Source organism: Tachysurus fulvidraco, chromosome 13 (genome assembly GCF_022655615.1).
Source record: "Tachysurus fulvidraco isolate hzauxx_2018 chromosome 13, HZAU_PFXX_2.0, whole genome shotgun sequence".
Taxonomy (NCBI): Eukaryota; Metazoa; Chordata; class Actinopteri; order Siluriformes; family Bagridae; genus Tachysurus; species Tachysurus fulvidraco.
The window spans coordinates 12592675-12612011 of NC_062530.1; the positions used below are offsets into that span (position 1 = coordinate 12592675).

At 38.1% G+C, this 19337-nt stretch overlaps 1 protein-coding gene across 1 annotated transcript in view; it reads right to left on the bottom strand.

Annotated features, from left to right (window-relative positions):
• The window catches only part of reln (reelin), a 447239-nt gene that overhangs the window by 185152 nt on the left and 242750 nt on the right, over positions 1 to 19337 (bottom strand). Inside the window, exons 23-26 of the mRNA XM_047822245.1 lie at positions 8889 to 9026; positions 6026 to 6212; positions 5613 to 5818; positions 5334 to 5505 (exon numbers count right to left, since the gene is read on the bottom strand). Coding sequence (XP_047678201.1) covers positions 5334 to 5505; positions 5613 to 5818; positions 6026 to 6212; positions 8889 to 9026 — 703 coding nt within the window. The remainder of the gene's footprint in view (positions 1 to 5333; positions 5506 to 5612; positions 5819 to 6025; positions 6213 to 8888; positions 9027 to 19337) is intronic.

Consider the following 19337-nt stretch of genomic DNA (forward strand, 5'->3'; position numbering starts at 1 on the left):
TTAGAGTCGGCCTCGGCTCAGTGGACGTCCAAAGGCTTCGTCCCACAGAGGACGTTGGGAGCTGGTACAGTGTCTGGATGCCTCGGGATGGGTACAAAGAGAGAAGCAGTGGAAAGGGATTAACATATCTGCTGTTCATAAAAATGTGCAGGTCTGATGTACTGGTGCATGATATTATGGGATGTATTATTTGTACGCCTGACTAAAGAGATGAGTTTTTAATCTACATTTAAACTGGGAAAGTGTGTCTGCGCCCCGAACACTATCAGGAAGACTATTCCAAAGTTTGGGAGCTAAATAAGAAAATGCTCTACCACCTTTAGTAGACTTAGATATTCTGGGAACTACCAGAAGCCCTGAGTTTTGTGATCTCAGAGAGCGTGAAGGATTGTAACGTGTTAGAAGACTAGTTAGATACATGGGAGCTAAACCATTAAGAGCCTTGTACGTAAGTAGCAGCAGTTTGTAGTCAATTCTATACTTAACAGGTAGCCAGTGTAGAGATGATAAAATTGGGGTTATATGGTCATACTTTCTTGTCCTAGTGAGAACTCTGGCAGCTGCATTTTGGACTAACTGTAACCTATTTATTAAAGATGCAGGACAACCACCTAGTAATGCATTACAATAGTCCAGTCTAGAGGTCATGAACGCATGAACTAGCTTCTCAGCATCAGATACAGACAGGATGTTTCTCAGCTTGGCAATGTTTCTAAGGTGGAAGAAGGCTGTTTTGGTAGTATGGGCGATATGATTTTTAAAAGACAAGTTACTGTCTAATATAACACCGAGGTCTTTCACTGTCTACTAGTAACAGTACATCCCTCTAAATGGGAGTTAAGTTGTGAGAGTTTATGTGCACTGGTTTTTGGACCTATGAGTAGTTTTTCTGTCTTATCGGAGTTTAACAATAGAAAGTTGCAGCTCATCCAGTCTTTTATCTCTCTAAGGCACTGAGTTAATTTGGACACTGTGGCTATTTCATCTGGTTTTGATGAGATATATAATTGTGTGTCATCAGCATAACAATGGAAACTAATCCCATGTCTTCTAATAATGTTCCCTAATGGAAGCATGTATATAGAGAAAAGCAGAGGTCCTAGAACTGATCCTTGAGGGACCCCATAATTAACGGGTAGTAAACTGGAGGATTCACCATTTAATTCTACAAAATGGTATCGGTCAGACAGGTAGGATCTAAACCAGCTTAAAGCCTGACCATGAATACCTGTGTAATATTGTAAGCGATCTAGAAGAATGTTGTGATCTATAGTGTCGAATGCAGCACTAAGGTCAAGTAGAACTAATAGTGACATACAGTCTTGGTCCGAAGCTAAGAACAAGTCATTTGTAACTTTAACAAGTGCAGTTTCTGTGCTATGATGGGGCCTGAAACCTGACTGAAACTCTTCAAGGATGTTGCTCTCCTGTAAGAAGGAGCTCAGTTGAACAGACACAACCTTTTCAAGTATTTTAGACATAAACGGGAGGTGTGAGATAGGTCTGTAATTTGATAGTTCATTAGGGTCTAAGTTAGGTTTTTTGATGAGTGGCCTAATAACTGCCAACTTAAAAGACTTCGGGACGTAACCTAAAGATAACGAGGAGTTAATGATATTAAGAAGAGGCTCACCAGCTTTATGTAACACTTCTTTCAGTAGTTTAGTTGGGATGGGGTCTAGTGAACATGTTGTTGATTTAGCTGTAGTAATAAGTTTATCTAACTCTTCCTGTCCTGTACTTGTAAAGCTGTGCAAAGCCTTAGGTGAGATTGTGTCACTGGTTGCTCTCATATGTTGAGCGTCACCTATTTTATTCCTGATACTTTCGATTTTATCAGTGAAGAATCTCATAAAGTCCTCACTACTGAAATGTGATGGAATAGTGTGTTCAGATTTCTGATTTTTTGTTAAACTAGCCACTGTGCTAAATAAAAACCTGGGATTGTTCTGGTTATTTTCTATGAGTTTGCTCAGGTGCTCAGCCCTAGCAGCTTTTAGAGCCTGTCTGACACTGCCCGCTACCTGGGTTCTGAACTCTCTCAGACTATCCCAGACTGCTCTCTGCATGACAAATGTCTGCGTGCTGCGGTGAAGCATTCTGATCATTCATCCGCACCTCTCTCATGGACTCCAAAAATGCAGGCTGCTTTTGAGGCCTTGAAACGGGCCCTGTGTACTGCTCCTACTCTGGGACTCCGCAACTACAGCCTCCCTTTCCACCTGTATGTTGTGACTCAGCCAGGAACAGCCTCTGGGGTGCTGGCCCAGGAACATGGGGGGGGGGGGGGTTTCTTTCTAAATCCCTTGTGCGTTTCTTTCTAAATCCCTCGACTCTGTGGCTCAGGGTTTGCCGGACTGTCTACGTGCTGTTGCCGCCTGTGCTCTGATGGTAACTGATGCTGAGAAGATCATTTTATCTCATCCTTTGATCTTACACACCTCACATCAGGTAACGCAAATTTTACGTAATTTAAATACACAGCACATGTCATCCCAGCGTCGTTCAGGATATGAGTTCGTGTTATTGGCCACTGAGCATTTAACTGTACGTCCATCCTCCTCTCTTGACACTGTAGCGCATGCCCTGCAGCACCTTCTTAATGCACAGGATGATTGTATGGGTGACTCTGATCATGATTGCCTTACTGAAATAGTCAATGCCACTAGCATTCGCCCTGACCTCTCCTCTGTTTCCCTACAGACAGGTGATGTCCTCTTTGTAGATGGCTCTTGCTCCAAACCTAGTGATGGTGTTTATCTTTGTGGCTATGCTGTTTGTCGATTACCTAACACTGTCCTTGAATCTTTTTCTCTCCCTTTCTCCTCTGCGCAGGCAGCTGAACTCTTCGCTCTCACTCATGCCTGTGTTCTCGCTGAGGACGCTGACGTCACTATTTACACTGACTATCGTTATGCCTTCGGAGTAGCTCATGATTTTTGCCGCATCTGGCAATCTCGTGGCTTCACTGCAGCTGACGGCAAGCCTATCTCCCATGCCTCGTTAGTGCAGAATTTAATCACCGCCTGTCATCTGCCTCGTTCTGTGGCCATTGTTAAAACTAGGGCGCATTCCTCTGGTGACACCAATGAAGTGAGAGGGAACAGTTTCACTGACCAAATGGCTAAACAGGCTGCGGCTTCACGCCCACTTCCCCCAAATCTATCTCCAGAAATGGTCTCTGTTAACACCATGATCAGTGCTATTCTACCTGACATAGATCTCCCTTCGCTGCAGGCTTCAGCTTCGCCTGCTGACCGTGAATTTTGGACTAGTCAGGGTGCGACTGATTCCTATGTTATTATAGATAACAAGGGCCGTGTCTGCCTACCACGACATTGTACTCCTTTTCTCGTCCGCGAGTTTCATGGCCCCACTCATCGCGGACGAAGAGGGGTGTTACAGGACTTATCTGAGTTTTTCAGACTTTTTCAGAGTCCCCCCCCCCCCCCACACACACACACACATACTCTGGTCATGCTGACAAGTGTGTTCTTGTTTTCTTGTTTTTGTACCCTGTGTTTCTGCAAACATAAGCATGATGGTAAGGCTTGCTGATAACGTAACCATAATCTTATGGGAATAGAAAACGAGGATTCTCTGTCATGTATAAATGTATTTCTGTGTTATATGTTATATGTCATCTTCACCTCTTCTGATTTAATGTTCTTGATTTGAATCTATCCTGTTCCTTTAGTGGTCTTGACCGGATGAAAAGACAAGATAGGTTGACCTGCTTGTGAGATTACTCACAGGACACTCAGTTTCTCTTTGCTCATGTACAGGCCTTCTGACCTTCAATGCTTGGATAAGAGTTGTGAGGAAGCAGCATTCTAGCATACCCCTATCTATGTTGACAAAACTTGGCCTCCGCCTTATCTCATACACCATAGCTTACTGTATTTTCATTGCGTATATATTCTGTTCTGTAGCTCAGTCCTTTGAGCAGCTGTTTGGAATAAACCAGATTTGACAGATTTGACAATGCTAAGGAGTGTGTTCATTTCATCCACTATGTCTCCTAGTGGAATGGGGCATGCTACTTAAATGAAATGCCATTCTATGCACCATATAGGACCAGGTGATGGCATTACAATTATATTTACAGCATGGCAGACACCCTTATCCAGAGCAGAAGTGTAGAAGTGCCATCTCTTCCACTCATCTTCAGTGTCATGGAGAGAACCCACTTTTCTATCTTGGCTGTGATAGGCTACCTGTGCCTTTGTAGGCATGAATGTAGGCAACATTTCTTTAAAATGTGGTAAGTTGTTATTTACTATCTTACCTAAAACTATCTTTCAGTCTCTCTCTTACCCGCTGCAACCTCCACTCTGTCTTGCCCTTTGTCCACTAAACCCAAGAAGACTTCTTGTTCCACTCCTTGGCTTTCAGATGTGTTGCGCAACAATCTAAGAGAGCTAAGATGATATGAGAGAAAGTGTTTCTTGCATGTTTCTAATGTGACACGCCCGTGTGAGTTCCTCCTCTACAACATTAGAAGGATTCAGCCATTTTTGTCCACACAGGCTGCTCAGTTACTAGTCTCTTGTCATTTCATCTTCATGTTTCATTATACTTGAACTAGCACTTTCTCCCCTGTTTGTTTGCATGTGTGTATTTATTAAAAAAATTTTTTTGAAACTTTGAACAGTGTTTTAGGCTCATGGTATCTTAAATCTGTAACCGAATGAATGATTTAATGAATTCAATGATAGAGGTTGAATCAATGATAGAGGGTTCAAAATCTTCATGGCACGAAAGATAATCTGAGCTGGTACAATTTCTGAATGCCTTGGGATGGGTAGAAAGAAAGAAGCAGTAGAGAGGAATTAGCGTAGCTGCTGTTCATAATATTAGCAAACACTAGATGGTATTGTACATGTACTAGAGAAAAAGATTATGGGCAGTATTATGTGTATGTCTGAGTAAAGAGATACGTTTTAATCTAAATTTAAACTGGGATAGTGTGTCTGAGCCCGGAACACTATCAGGAAGACTACAGTATTCCAAAGTTTGGGAGCTAAATACAAAATCACCCTACCACCTGTAGTAGACTTTGATGTTCTGGGAATTACATCTTAGAAGACTAGTTAGATACATGGGTGCTAAACCATTAAACGCCCTGTATGGAAGTGGCAGCAGTTTGTAATCAATTACAAACGTAACAGGTAGCCAGTGTAAAGATGATAGAATTGGGGTTATCTGATCATATTTTCTTGTCCTGGTTAGAACGCTGGAATATATGTTATTATAGGGTACTGAGTGTAGATTAATGAGGAAAAGAAAAAGACATTTTCTTTAGCTTTCTTTTATTTTATCCTTTCTTTTACCTGTGGAAGAGTAGGATTAGCAATTGGAATGACATGCTTCTCCCTCTCAGAGAGAATGATGACATCATCAATTGCCCATTGGTCGTAACCCTCACCCGAATGAAGAGGCTGCCACCAGCGGAACTGCGTACATGGTGTCTTAGCAGCCAGAGGTAGCTCATAATGGACAAACCTGTTACCACAGAAAGTTAGAAAGACAAAAAATTAACTACTGCAAAAGAACATTAATCTAACTGAGAATTAAAATGAACTTTTAATCACTGTAAACACTATTCTCACCGAGGCTTCGTAAAGTCAGTGAAGTACAGTTCTGCAATTAGACCCCAGCTAATGCCACCATTGTTACTATACTGTAGAAGCACTCCCTCCTCCCTGCTGTCAGGTTGGTTGCACTCCACCCTGTCACCACCCACACGCAAGTAGAATTGCACAAACTCTGCCCATTCTGTGTCCAGATTAAAGCTCACTAGCTGTCTCAGTCCTGCCTGTTCAAAGTACAATGTCAAAATAAAATATACATATATTGTACATAAAACATTATATTATATATATATATATATATATATATATATATATATATATATATATATATATATATATATATATATATATATATATATATAAATAAATTCAACATATTTTTATTTGGCCTGATTATTACAAGGTGTATATAAACACTCATACAAACACACCTTGCTAAAATACAAAGAAGATCCAGATGACACAACACCACAACCCTGGTCAGGGGTCACCACCTGCCCACCAATAACCTCCTGCCATGTGGTCCTTAGAGCTGACAGGGACTCAAAATCTGACAACAAACTGGATGACAGTGTTGAGGTAGGCTGACATTCTGTACCAAAAAAGCCATCATCACACCTGTAGAGAAATTTTTAAATAGAAAATACAAATTAAAATTACACCAGATGTTTATATAAAAAGACTTTTAAGGGGATATCAACATTGGCCATATAGTCTAAAACAAAGCACAGTTTGCATGAAAGATCTAAAGAGCACACAAAGGAGAGCTAGGCTTTTTATAATTTGATAATATGAGAGAATTGGTCAAAGGTCTGAATAATTCTGAAAGGCACTTGTCAATGCTTTGTTGCAGAAATACAAGCGATCTCAAAAAGTGTCATCATTTGGATACGATGCTACGGTTTTGCGCGGTTTCTCCCATTCTTCTTTTCAGGACCTGTCAAGCTTCATAAGAATGGATGGGGAGCATCGGGGCACAGCCATTTTCAGATCTCTATAGAGATGTTCAATTGGGTTTAAGACTGAGCTCTGGTTGGGTCACTGAAGAACATTCACAGAGTTGTACTGTATTCACCCCTTTGTTATTTTGGCTGTGTGCTTAGAATCTGTGTCCTGTTGGAAGATGGACATTTGTCCCATTCAGAGTTTCAGAGTTCTGTGGAGCAGGTTGTCATCTAAGATGTCTCTGTACATTTCTGCATTTATCTTTCTCCACAAAAATTGTAGAGCTGTGTCAGAGTGACCAATGGGTTCTTGGTCATCTCCCTGACTAAGGCTCATTTCCCCCAATCACTCGGTTTGCTGGGTGATCAGCTCTAGGAAGAGTACTGGTGGCTCTAAAAGTCTTCCATTTATGGATGATGGAGGCCTCTGTGTTTATTGGGACCTTCAATGCTGCACCCTGTACCCTTCCATAGATATGTACTTGTATCAGAAATCTACAGACAATTAATCTTTATGGTTTGGTTTGAGCTCTGATATGCACTGTTTATTCAGTTCAATTCAAAATTGTTTCTATACTTTATGCTTTACACAATGGACATTGTCTCAAAGCAGCTGTCATGAACGTGGGAAGGAAGCGGATCCAAATGCAGGATAGCCAAATAAACAGGGTTTAATAACAAAGGAAACACTAAACACGACACAGACTAAAGACAGGACAGGACAACAGTAGATTCCGCGCTGCACAAGGCAACATGGCACAGATAAATAGACAAGGTGATCACAATAGGAAACAGGTGTGTAGACAGGGAGGAGCAGACGAAGGTGTGGCAGACACGTGACGAGGAATGTAAACACATGCATGTGGCCAAAGTCCGGGCTGAGTCCTGACAGCAGCTTTACAGAACATATAAAGCATAATAAAATGTTTAATATTATAAAATTCAAGATTATATTTGACTTTAAATGTGTATGTATTTATCCCTAATGAGCAAGCCTGAGGTGACTGAGGCAAGGAAAAACTCCCTTAGATGGTAAGTAAGAAACCTTGAGAAGAAACAGTTCCAAAAGGGAACCCAGGATATGACTATAAAATATACAGTCTGACAATTGTGTATTTTTGTAGAGGATGTTGTCCTTAAAGATCATCTTGAACAGATTGTATATCTCTAGATGCCTCAGGATTCTCTCAGGGTTGGCCTCTTCTTAATGAAGAGGTCTGAAATCTCCACTATAAAACTACAGCAGGTACAATCTCTGGATGCCTCCGGATGGGCAGAAAAAAAGAGAAGCAGTGGAGCAGTGGAGAATTAGTGTGCATTTGATTAGATATATGAGAGCACAAGATTATGTGAATTATTATGCGTCAGCCGAACTAAATCTTTAATATCTTATTTGTCTTTAATCTACATTTAAACAGTGAAAGTGTGTCTGAGCCTCGAACATTGTCAGGAAGGTTATTCCAAAGCTTTGGAGCTAAATATAAAAATGCTCTACCACCTTTAGTAGACTTTGATATTCTGGGAATTACCACTTACAAAGTCCTGAGTTTTGTGATCTCAAAGAGTGTGACAGATTGTAGCATGTTAGAAAACATGGAAGCTACATGGGATACATGTGTTAGATACATGGGAGCTAAACCATTTGGAGCCTTATATGTAAGCAGCAGCAGATTGTAATCAATTTGAAACTTAACAGGTAGCCAGATTAGACATGATAAAAATGTAATGCATTACAATAGTCCAGACTGGAGGTCATAAATGTAGGAACTAGCTTCTTAGCACACAAAACCACACCCAAAAACTATCAAAAGATTTAGGCAGGTGTGAGTAAATTATGGAAAGTAAGAATGCTTTAAAAATAGAATTGTTAATAATTAATACAAGATACACAAATTTGTATGGTCCTGTTAGGCAGAAAAATATATGAAAACGGTGAATAGGACATGTTGCTTTGGATGGTTAAACAATGTTATCACTTAGGGTGTACTCACTTTTGTTGGCAGTTATTTTAACAATGATGGCTGTACGTTAAGTAATTTTCAGAGGACAATAAATCTATACCACTATACAAACAGTACATTGACTACTCTAAAATATATCTATGTTTAATTTCTATAGTAATGTCTCTTGAAAAAATATGCTAAAATGGTTGCTGAAATGTGAGGGATGTACTCACTTTTGTGAGATACTGTATATATTTAAATTGTGTTCTCCATAAATGTTTGATATGATGTCAGAGTATCTCAAATGCCCTGACACACCCATGTGGGAAAAGTGTTCACAACCATTGCAACAGTGTTTATTGTTTATTAGGCTATATATAACCTTAAGAAATCATACAAAGACTGACCTGCAGTGACCATGGTCACACCAGCCATGTCCATAGCACATTAGTGGACACTGTTGCCCAATGTAGATATTGTCTAAGGCCCACTCATCTTGCTCACCATAGAAGTTTTGGATCCAGCGAAATCGCGTGGCGCTAGACCTGGAGCCGAACAAAAAACAAAACACTGAGTCGCAAATAAAATTGCAGTTGCTATATTGTTGAATTTGTCAGAGCTATGGCATTAAATGGAACATTAACTTTTACTGTAGTTTAAAGCTCTTTGTGGTTTTTAATATAGACTGATCCACTGGGCCTTTTTTAAAGGATTATTTTTTAATTATTTATTTTACTTTAAAATACCACATCTAATATATAAAAGTGCTAACTATTAATATGATGTATTATATTAAGATAATTTGATTAAAATAATTAATCCATTTCAGCCATATGTTCTATAAGAATTTTGAACATAAAATCGAGAAATGCTCCTCCCCGGTCTGCTATGTTCTGTGTTATTGGTTGTAAGACCTCCCTTGCCCATAGAAAATGAACTTCACAAATGCCAACAAAATTAATCAATCAAAATTGTTGTGATTTCTAATCACAATCAATAGTATCAACCAATAAACTGCTAAACATACCCAGTACTTAATGCTAGATAATTGCTTTCCAAATGAAAAAACTACCCACATAAATGAAGACAATTGCTGATTTAAGACTCCATTTTCAAGATGATGTTTTCAAAAAGAAAATAAATATCAAATTGGAGGACTGAGTTGTAATTGGTGGGGCAATGGGTCTCATTTATAAAGGTAGATCTAAATCCCATAGAAAAAGCATGATTACTCAGACATTGCAAACTTTTTACACATCAGCCTGAGGCCTACATGGATGAAACAACAAAGTGTGCTTTCTTGATGATGCTACTCACTGGAAAAGCTTTGGATTGGGTATCAGCCATATTGGGATAGCAACACCAAAGCCTGGTACTTCTCATACTTCCCCAGATGATTAATTCTTCTGCAGACCTCGGGTCAATCTGACCCGCTGGAAAGTTTAATGTGTCATAACGGGTTTCCTTCCACATATTTGCCTGAAAATTTCCAGGATTGTTCCAAATTATGAACTTTGCAAGTAAGATTAATTTTGTCTATTTTTGTTGAACTTATCTGTTTGTAAAACTCCTCAAGTCATCCAGGGCCAACTTGACCCGGCCACATTTAGTGGGGCAATATGTCACAATTTTGCCATTTTCAGCACAATGAATATACTGTACATACATACACAAAAATGCACACATAAAATGTCCACTAACACATGCACCCAAAAGACACACACACCACACACACATGCACAAACACACACACAAATAGGGCATTGCATTTCATTAGGCCTCCAGAAAAAAGCTACCTATTTGTAAATATTTCACACTTTTCATATGCCTTTGCCTATCAGAGGGCAAAATATGATCTACCAAAATGATGCTACACACACACACACACGCAAGCATTGGGCATTGCATTTTGATTTATAAGCATTCAAGTCAATTTGGCCTGGAAAAAACAGGTTTTATTATGGTCAAAATGGTTTAAAAACAATCCCCTGGCTTTGAAATATACCAGCCTGTAATTGTGCATTAACTTTTGTGCCTCTATAGTGAAAATACACACGGACAAAATTGTTGGTACCCTTCAGTCAATGAAAGAAAAACTTTAATCTGACAAAAGTTATAATAAATAAAAATTCTATGAACGTTAACCAATGAAAGTCAGACATTGCTTTTCAACCATGCTTCAACAGAATTATTTATAAAAATAAATTCATGGAACAGGCCTAGACAAAAATTATGGTACCCTTAGAAAAGACTGAAAGACTGAAAAAAGTGCTTCCCTATTTCTACATTTTGTTATGTTACAAATTCCAAAATGGATCAAATTCATTATTTTCCTCAAGATTCTACAAACCCTATCCTGCTCCCCATCCATACTTATGGAAATGGAGAGGCCCTTCAAAGAAAAATAGGAGAAACTGCCCAAAAATAGATGTGCAAAGCCTGCCCATCCAACCAACACCATCATCAAATTTTGGAATGACAATACAGTGATTGGACTCTCAGGAAGTCATAAGTCAACCAATGCAGTCCAGAAGGTACAGAGATGAGGTCCAGAAACTGGCAGTGTGATGCTTAAACAACAGCTTTGCACTGAGCATCACAAGTACAAAAGAACTCAATTTGGAGCACTGTATTACAGGCCCCATTCTACATCAATAGGGAATGTGCAGAAAGGTGTAACAGCTTAAAATTCCTGTGAGCCTAAATATTTGATGACCTCTCCTGGTCTACCAACACCAACAAAAAGGAGTGCGCTGAGGAAATACAACCTGGAGTCAACAGATGGAGGCCTTTTACTTCTCTATCATTGAAAGTTGGCTGCACTGCATTAGACAGAACAGCCCTTTAAAAGATAATTAACTCTCCTGGAAGACAATGTTTCTTCCTGCTACCTTAGTAATGCCAAAAAAATCATCAAGGATACATCACACCCAGGTCACCATCTGTTTGATCCCTTGCCCTCTGGCAAGCATTACAGGTCCTTAAGGGTGTGAAACACTTGTCTACATAACAGTTTCTTTACAGCCAATATTAGAACTATAAACTTACACATTAACTAATTTATAACTACGTTGTCACTTTATTATTAATTCCATGTACTGCTATTTTGTCTCTTATTACTTCAATCACTATATTTATTTGTTTGTTTGTTTGTTTATTTATTTTTTTTATTGTTGTCCCTATCATAGTCACATTGCACAAAATGAGCAAGGACTGTGTAATTATTTGAAGTGTATATCAGGGGGGTATTTGGGATCATTCAGAACCTCTAATGACTGGTTTAACCAGAAAGTGTTAAAATCCTATGACCAGAACAAATAACTGGAGGTCTCATATTTCTTGCATAGTCTTTTCATCATTGTTCATCAATTGCATCAGAATTCACCTTTTTTTGTTCAAGCTGTAACAGTCTAGTACAGCAAAGTTTTTGTATTTAAACCTTAATATGTGGTGGTTAGGATATTTATAAAATTATCTACAGTGCTGAATCTTTCAAGTGCAAAGTTGATAATGATAATTGAGTCATTTGCAGTTTCCAGTTTGTAAATTTGTTTGATGTTGCTCCCAGGATACTGTCCACATTATCTCTAAATACAGTGCATCCATAAAGTTTACACTGTATTTACAGTGCTTCAACTTTTTCACAATTTATGTTACAGCCTTATTCTAAAAGGGATTAAATTAATCATTTTCAAACAGTACCCCATAATGACAATGTAAAATAAGTTTTTTGAAATCTTTCAAATTTAATTAAAAAAAAAAGCTAAATAAAAAAAAATCACATTTACAGAAGTATTCACAGTAATTGCTCAATACTTTGTTGAAGCAGCTTTGGCAGCAATTGTAGCCTTGATTCTTTTAGAGTATGATGCCAGAAACTTTGTACACTTACTGCATTTCTGGGCAGTTTATCCCATTCTTCTTTGCAGGACCATTCAAGAACCATCAGGTTGGATGGGGAGTGTTGGTGCACAGTCTAGGCTCTGGCTGGACCACTCAAGGACATACACAGAGTTGTCCCATAGCCATGACTTTATTATCTTGGCTATGTACTTAGGGTCATTGTCCTGTTGGAAGATGATCCTTCTCCCCAGTTTGAGTTCCAGAGCGCTCTGAAGTAGGTTTTCATATAGGATGTCTCTGTGCATTGCTACATTTGTCTTTTTCTCAATCCTGACTAGTCTCCCAGTTCCTGCTACTGAAAAACATCCTCACAGCATGATGCTGCCATCACCATGCTTCACAGTAGGGATGGTAATGGCCAGGTAATGAGCCCTGCCTGGTTTCCTCCAGTTATGACACTTGTCAGGCCATAGGTTTCAGACTCCTCAGAGAATTTATTTTTCATGGTCTGAGAATCGTTCAGGTGCCTTTTTTTAATACAATTTTTAATTCAATGGACAGCCCACTCTAGGAAGAGTTCAAGTGATTTCAAACTTTCATTTTACAATCCTCTTCCAGATCTGTGGCTCGATACGATCCTGTCTTGGCAGTCTACAGACAAGTTCTTGAACTTCAATGCTTGGTTTGTGCTCTGACATGCACTGCCTTTCCAAATCATGTCCAGTAAACTGAATTTACCACAGGTAAACTCCCATGAAATTGTAGAAACCTCTCAAGGATGATCAATGAAAACAGGATGCACCTGAGTTCAATTTTGAGTGTTATAGCAAAGGCTATGAACACTTATGTACATGATTTTTTTTGTAAGTTTTTTTATTTTTTTATTTGTAAAGATTTAAAACAAACATTTTTCATGTTGACATTATTGGGTATTGTTTGTAGAATTTTGAGGAAAATAACTAATTTAATCTATTTTGGTATAAGGCTATAACATAACAAAATGTGGAAAAAATTTGACTTCCCGGTGCCAGTCTCAACACTTGCATGCTTGTGGCCACTTTCCACACCAGTGTTTGCCTGCTCTGTTTGGGTTTGAAGCTTGAGACATAGAGTTTCCAGGCTCTGTGAGGTAACTCATTTACACTTCATTTGAAGGATGACCTTTTGCAGAGTGACATGCAAAATTGCTATGAAGTCTTTATCACTGAATACCTTTAGACTTAGGATACCATCAGCCTAAAACTCTGTTCAGGTATTTTTTTAATATACACTGAAAACAAACAGAGGATATAAGTGCTAGTTTAACTATCAAAGGAAGAGGTAGGTCTTCACCTCTCGTTTAACCATCCTATTGTCCTCCTATTCAAATTAGGAGCGCCTAGTCAACTTGACCTTGTCGGTTTTGACTGCTTATAAAACATGAAGTATATATGATAGCCATTTTTTTCACCCTTTTAGTCTAAATATATATATATATATATATATATATATATATATATATATATATATATATATATATATATATATGGTATAATAAATCTTATTTATATACAAAAATGCCTCATTTCTTTGTAAAAAAAGAATTATCACTATAGAGGCACAAAAGTTGATGCACGATTACAGGATGGTATATTTCAAAGGCAGGAGATTGTTTTCAAACCATTTTGACAAATTTTAATGTCAGCAAATAATAAAACCTGTTTTTTTTCTGGGCCAAATTGACTTGAATGCTCAAAAAATCAAAAATTCTACAATGATTACCATTCTGTGTGTAATGTGTTTTTTTTATTATACTTTATTTATAAACGATAAACCTAATGAAATTATGCCATGTTTTTGAGTAAAATAAGCAGAAATTATATATCCAGGGTCATGATGCAACTAAATTTATAAATAAGAGAGGAAACAAATCTGATTTGCAAAACACATGTATTTTATTTTTGAACTTCTTTATAGAAATATGAATGTGTGTGTGTGTGTGTGTGTGTGTGTGTGTGTGTGTGTGTGTGTGTGTGTGTGTGAAGCTTGTTGGTAGATCAGATTTTGCCCCCAGTTGAACAAATGCATATAACAAGTGTGAAATATTTACAAATGAGTAGCTTTTATTTTTTCTGGAGGCCTAATGAATTGCAATGGCCAATGCTTCAGTGTGTGTGTGTGTGTGCGTGCGTGCATGTGTGTAGCATCATTTCGGTAGATCATATTTTGCCCTCTGCTAGGCAAAGGCATATCAAAAGTGTGAAATATTTACAAATGTTTGCCTTTTTTTTCTGGAGGTCTAATGAAATGCAATGCCCAATTTGTGTGTGTGTGTGTGTGTGTGTGTGTGTGTGTGTGCATGTGTGTGTGTGTGTGGTGTGTGAGTGTATGCTTTGGGTATGTGTGTTAGTGGACATTTTGTGTGTGCATTTTTGTGTCTGTATGTATGCTCAATGCACTGAAAAGGGCAAAATTGTGGCCTATTGCCCCACTAAATATGGCCGGATCAAAATGATCCAGAAGGATCCAAAACGCATAGTATATACTGGTCTGAACACATAGTTCAACGGAAATAGACAAAACTAATTTTTCCTTGCAAAGTTCATACTTTGGAACAATCCTGGTAAATTCCAGGCAAATATGTGGAAGAAAACCCAAGTTATGACACATTAAACTTTCATTAAACCTTTCAGGGCATTCATAAATATACTTGCCAACAGTCATTTGCAGTTGTCTAGTCTCAAAATGAGTAAAAACAGAAAAAGTGCTTCAAGAGGCTCATCAAGACCCAGCTACCACCTTCACCTCCCCCTGCAGTTACCAAACTGCTACATGGACAATGCAAATGCCACAACCCTCTGTCTGAACCTCACCCACCTGGACAATAAAGACATATACATATGAATGCTGTTCTTAGATTTCAGTTCAGCATTCAACACAATATTCACTCAGCATCTGATTACTGAACACTTCTCTCTACATCTGGATCAGGAACAGCATCTCCAGAACTACCGCACTGAGCACAGTCCACCGCTGTTTGCTTTGCTGACTCAAGACTGTAGCAATGCACAGTTCGAATCACATCACCGAGTTCAGCAATTTCACAACCATGGTGGGTCTCATAAGCAAGAACGATGAATCAGCATACAGAGAGGAGGTGCAAATGCTAACTGCCTGGTGTAGAACCAACTACTGTCTCTGAACACTGACAAAACTAAAGAATTGGTTCAGAGCAACATAAAGAACAGCTCATGTAACAGCTCACAGACAATACAACGTGACAATAACAATGATTGCTTTAGAAAGAAAGGAACAACAACAACAAAAAAACCTTTGTAAGCAAGGGACACAAAACCAGCAGGAGAAAATCTCAGTTGGTAAACATGACATGATATATCTTTGAATCACTCTCCTGTGTTATCTCATGAGTCTGAATCCCAACAAAAAATACATTTATTCAAAGCTTAAAGGTTATTTCAGATCCCATAAAATAGAGTTGCCTCAATAAAAAGAGCATACCAGAGACATGTGAAGAACAGAAGAGTGGTGCTCCTGTTGGTTAACCTTTGCATTAAATTTGACTTTAAAGTTATACTGCAATCACCCATTTGCTCTGCTGTGAGGGCTCTAATGCTGGAGTTCAGGATATTGCTAACTCCACCCAAAGCATCCAAACTAACTCTCACTAACCCTTTCTGTAGTTTGGATGCACCTCAGATATGGATGGCCTCTGCATGCTGTTTTTAAACAAAAAAGCATTATTCATGTGATGGAAAATGTAAGTGAAATATTAAACGAATGAAAAACAATAGTGCAAAATTGTCAAATCAGTGCAAATTCAGAATATTGCAGTCCAGGCACTACTACAAGTAATTTACCTAGAACATGTGACATTTTTCTTGTTTGTTCTTATCAGTTTACAAAATAAAAAGTGAGTGAACAGGGGCCTGTTTCAGAAAGGAGGTGTGAAAACTGAATGAGGGAAACTCTGGGTTTTCCGTTTCAGAAAGGGAGGTATGTTAAACCCAAGAAAGCAGGTTAAGCCCATTTCTGAAAGAGGGGTAACTTATACTCAGAGTCAGTTACCATAGTAACTTACTCTGTGAACCTAACCTGGTTGGGAGCAGGTTTTCTTCAGTAAACCCAGAGTTTCTTTCGGTCTCCTCCCCTTTTTTAAAAAGGAAGCGATGTATAAACACCTCATTCATTGCACACATTTCAGTTACACCGAGAATATCTAAGGGAATAAAATGTCCTTTTATGGACAATCCTGTTGATGAAGAGGCTGTATTAATTGGTAGGGAGTGGATTTTTTTGTCATATGCCTACGCATTTTTATTTGAGTGCTCAATAAAATTAAATTCAAGTTTATTTGTATAGTGCTTTTTCCCCAATGAGCAAGTCTGAGATGACTCAGGCAGCAGTGGCAAGGAAAAACTCCCTTAGATGATGAAGGAAGAAACCTTGAGAGGAACCAGACTCAAAGGGGAACCTCGGTACCGTTTTTCTTTACAGTCAATAAGATACATTCATAATCTCATCCATCCTTACATCAGAAACATCAGCCATCGCGGCCGTGCTCTTACATCTGAGCAGATGCTTTGCGTTGCCTTACGTTTCTTTACAAATGGTAGTTTTGTGTATAACATCAGGGATGCAGAACACATTAGTAAGGCTACTGTTTGCAGAGCGGTCAGGAAAGTGTGCCTTGCTCTTAAGCGCGTTCTGTGTTGTTTCCTGATAAAATAAATTACTGTGCTTCCGGTTTCACCTCTGATATTATAACAGTTTGGAATTTACTCTAAAATAGTTCTTAATTACTAACAACAAATTACATCTTCAACCAGTCTAATTAGATTAATGTAATAATTACTATCTCTAGAAAGTATTGGTCTACTTATTAATTTGGTCTACTTACTTATTAATTACTTTCTAAATCCCAAATCAACCTCAACCACTTGAACAATAAGGAGAGACAAGAAACTGCACGTCTACTGCTTTCAAATAAACAATATACAATTGCATGAATACAGGCTCCCCGTGACCCGAGAAGTTCGGATAAGCGAATATTTTTTATGTATATACATATATATATATATATTTTTTTTAAATACACCACATTAAAATTTGATGTTAAATCCACTATTGTTTTATACAGCAGTGTTGTTGTTGTTTTTTTTTTTTAAAATACATGTTCAAATTCTCCATATGCTTGCATAAGCACCTCTAGTTCTGCTGTTGAGAAATATGCAGACTTTTTTTGTGTGACGCTGTTGCCATGATGAATCATTATATCTGTGCTCCATTGATAATGGCTTTTTATATAGCTGTTCTGTAACCGAAAACTTAGAGTTTCCCATCTCAGGGTTTGTCAACTCAGAGTTCAAGTTTAATCTCAGAGTTGGTTGAACCTTCTTTCTGAAACATGCCCCTGATGAAAAATTAATGATTGGTGTGACTAGCATTTGGCCTCAAAGCCCTTAACCCACCCTGCTCCTGCGGTGCAGTATCATAGCTGACCATGTGCTCTGACCCAAACATTTAAAGTTGCTATATGTGAGTTTTGTGAAAATTTTACTTTTCACTGTGCTGTTATTTGACAATGAAAAGGTTCTACTCTCTCGCTTGTCTTTCTTCACTCCAAGATCCATGTCAGAAAGAGTTCATTTCTAAAATTGGTTTAAGTACCATAAAGTGAAATGTTTCAAACTCTTAATGAATAGCCTTGATTAAACTGTTAGTATGGGATCAACAGCAGGACATTAGGGACTGTCACTAACCAAAGGGTATACGTGAGCATTCCATTTAAATCATCATACCATTTAAATAGACCATCTGGGTGATAACACCTGTAACAATCCAAAAGGTGTATGTGACCATGAATAACATTTAAAGACATCCAGCTAGATGACAATGTGTGACCTAGCCATTTGGGAAATACGCAGTTCTTACACTCAATAGACATTTAAAGGAAAGAGGAAAAAAAAATATAAAATGTTTGAGCAGTATTTGTCCTGTGTTATTCTTGATTCAGATGAACCCAAAGTGCTTCATGCATTTTGAGATCTTTGCCCTCATCTTTTTTTCTTACATTGGTAAGCCACCCAGCGAGGGACTTCCAAAAAATAAAAAAGCAGGGAAAGGTAAGAAAAATAGATTTTTGTTCTTTTATGCTGCTTTTGATTCAAGGAACCCCCTCATTTTACAAAAAAATAGCAAAGAAAATTTAAGGGTAAAATAGATTTATAGATTATTGAGCAGAAGCAGGAGGAAATGTTATTCTATTGTGTACATTTCTGTTTAAGATTCTACAGGAACTGAATTAACCTGATGCAGTGTGGTGACAGAGTTTTATTTGTTTCTAAAGTAACTATAGCAAAGTGTTTAAGTTGATAGTTTTTTAAAGTAAATTAAACTTATTTCATGGTTGTTGTAATACTGTTAAGATTATAAAGTAACTGAATTAGCCCGACACAGTGTGGTGGCCAAGTTATAACGAAAAAGTTTCTGAAGTAACTAAAACTGGTGATAGTGCAGAGGGCCCGATGCACTGCAGCTCTAAAAAGTTTCAAATAATAGATCAACATGTGGTTTTTGTTCGATGTGCTGTGACAGTGTTTTAAGTCCAATGTACTTTGGGGAAGTAGACTTGTTTTAAAATATAACACAAGAAAAATGACCTAATGTGGTTTTGTCTGACGTTCTGTGAGTTACATTTTAAACTGTTATTGTTTGTGAGTTGAGAGTGTTACTGTAGTCAAACTCCTAGGCCTGTCAGAGAGTGGCTGCGTAAGAAGCAATGAGGTTTTAGAGTTCAAAAGTCTGATATATTGTGTTTGTTTTATTTTATTTCCATCTGAAGTACTGGAACTGTGAATAAAGAGACTGGCGGGTATTTTAAAGTAACTAGCTAGCCTGTAGTCACTGAAGCCTAAGAAAAGTTTTAAGATTGTAAAAATGGAACAGCTGATTGTTAAGTACATTGCTAAGCATGTCCTTAAGGGAATGATTGATGGAATAGAGAATTTTTTTTT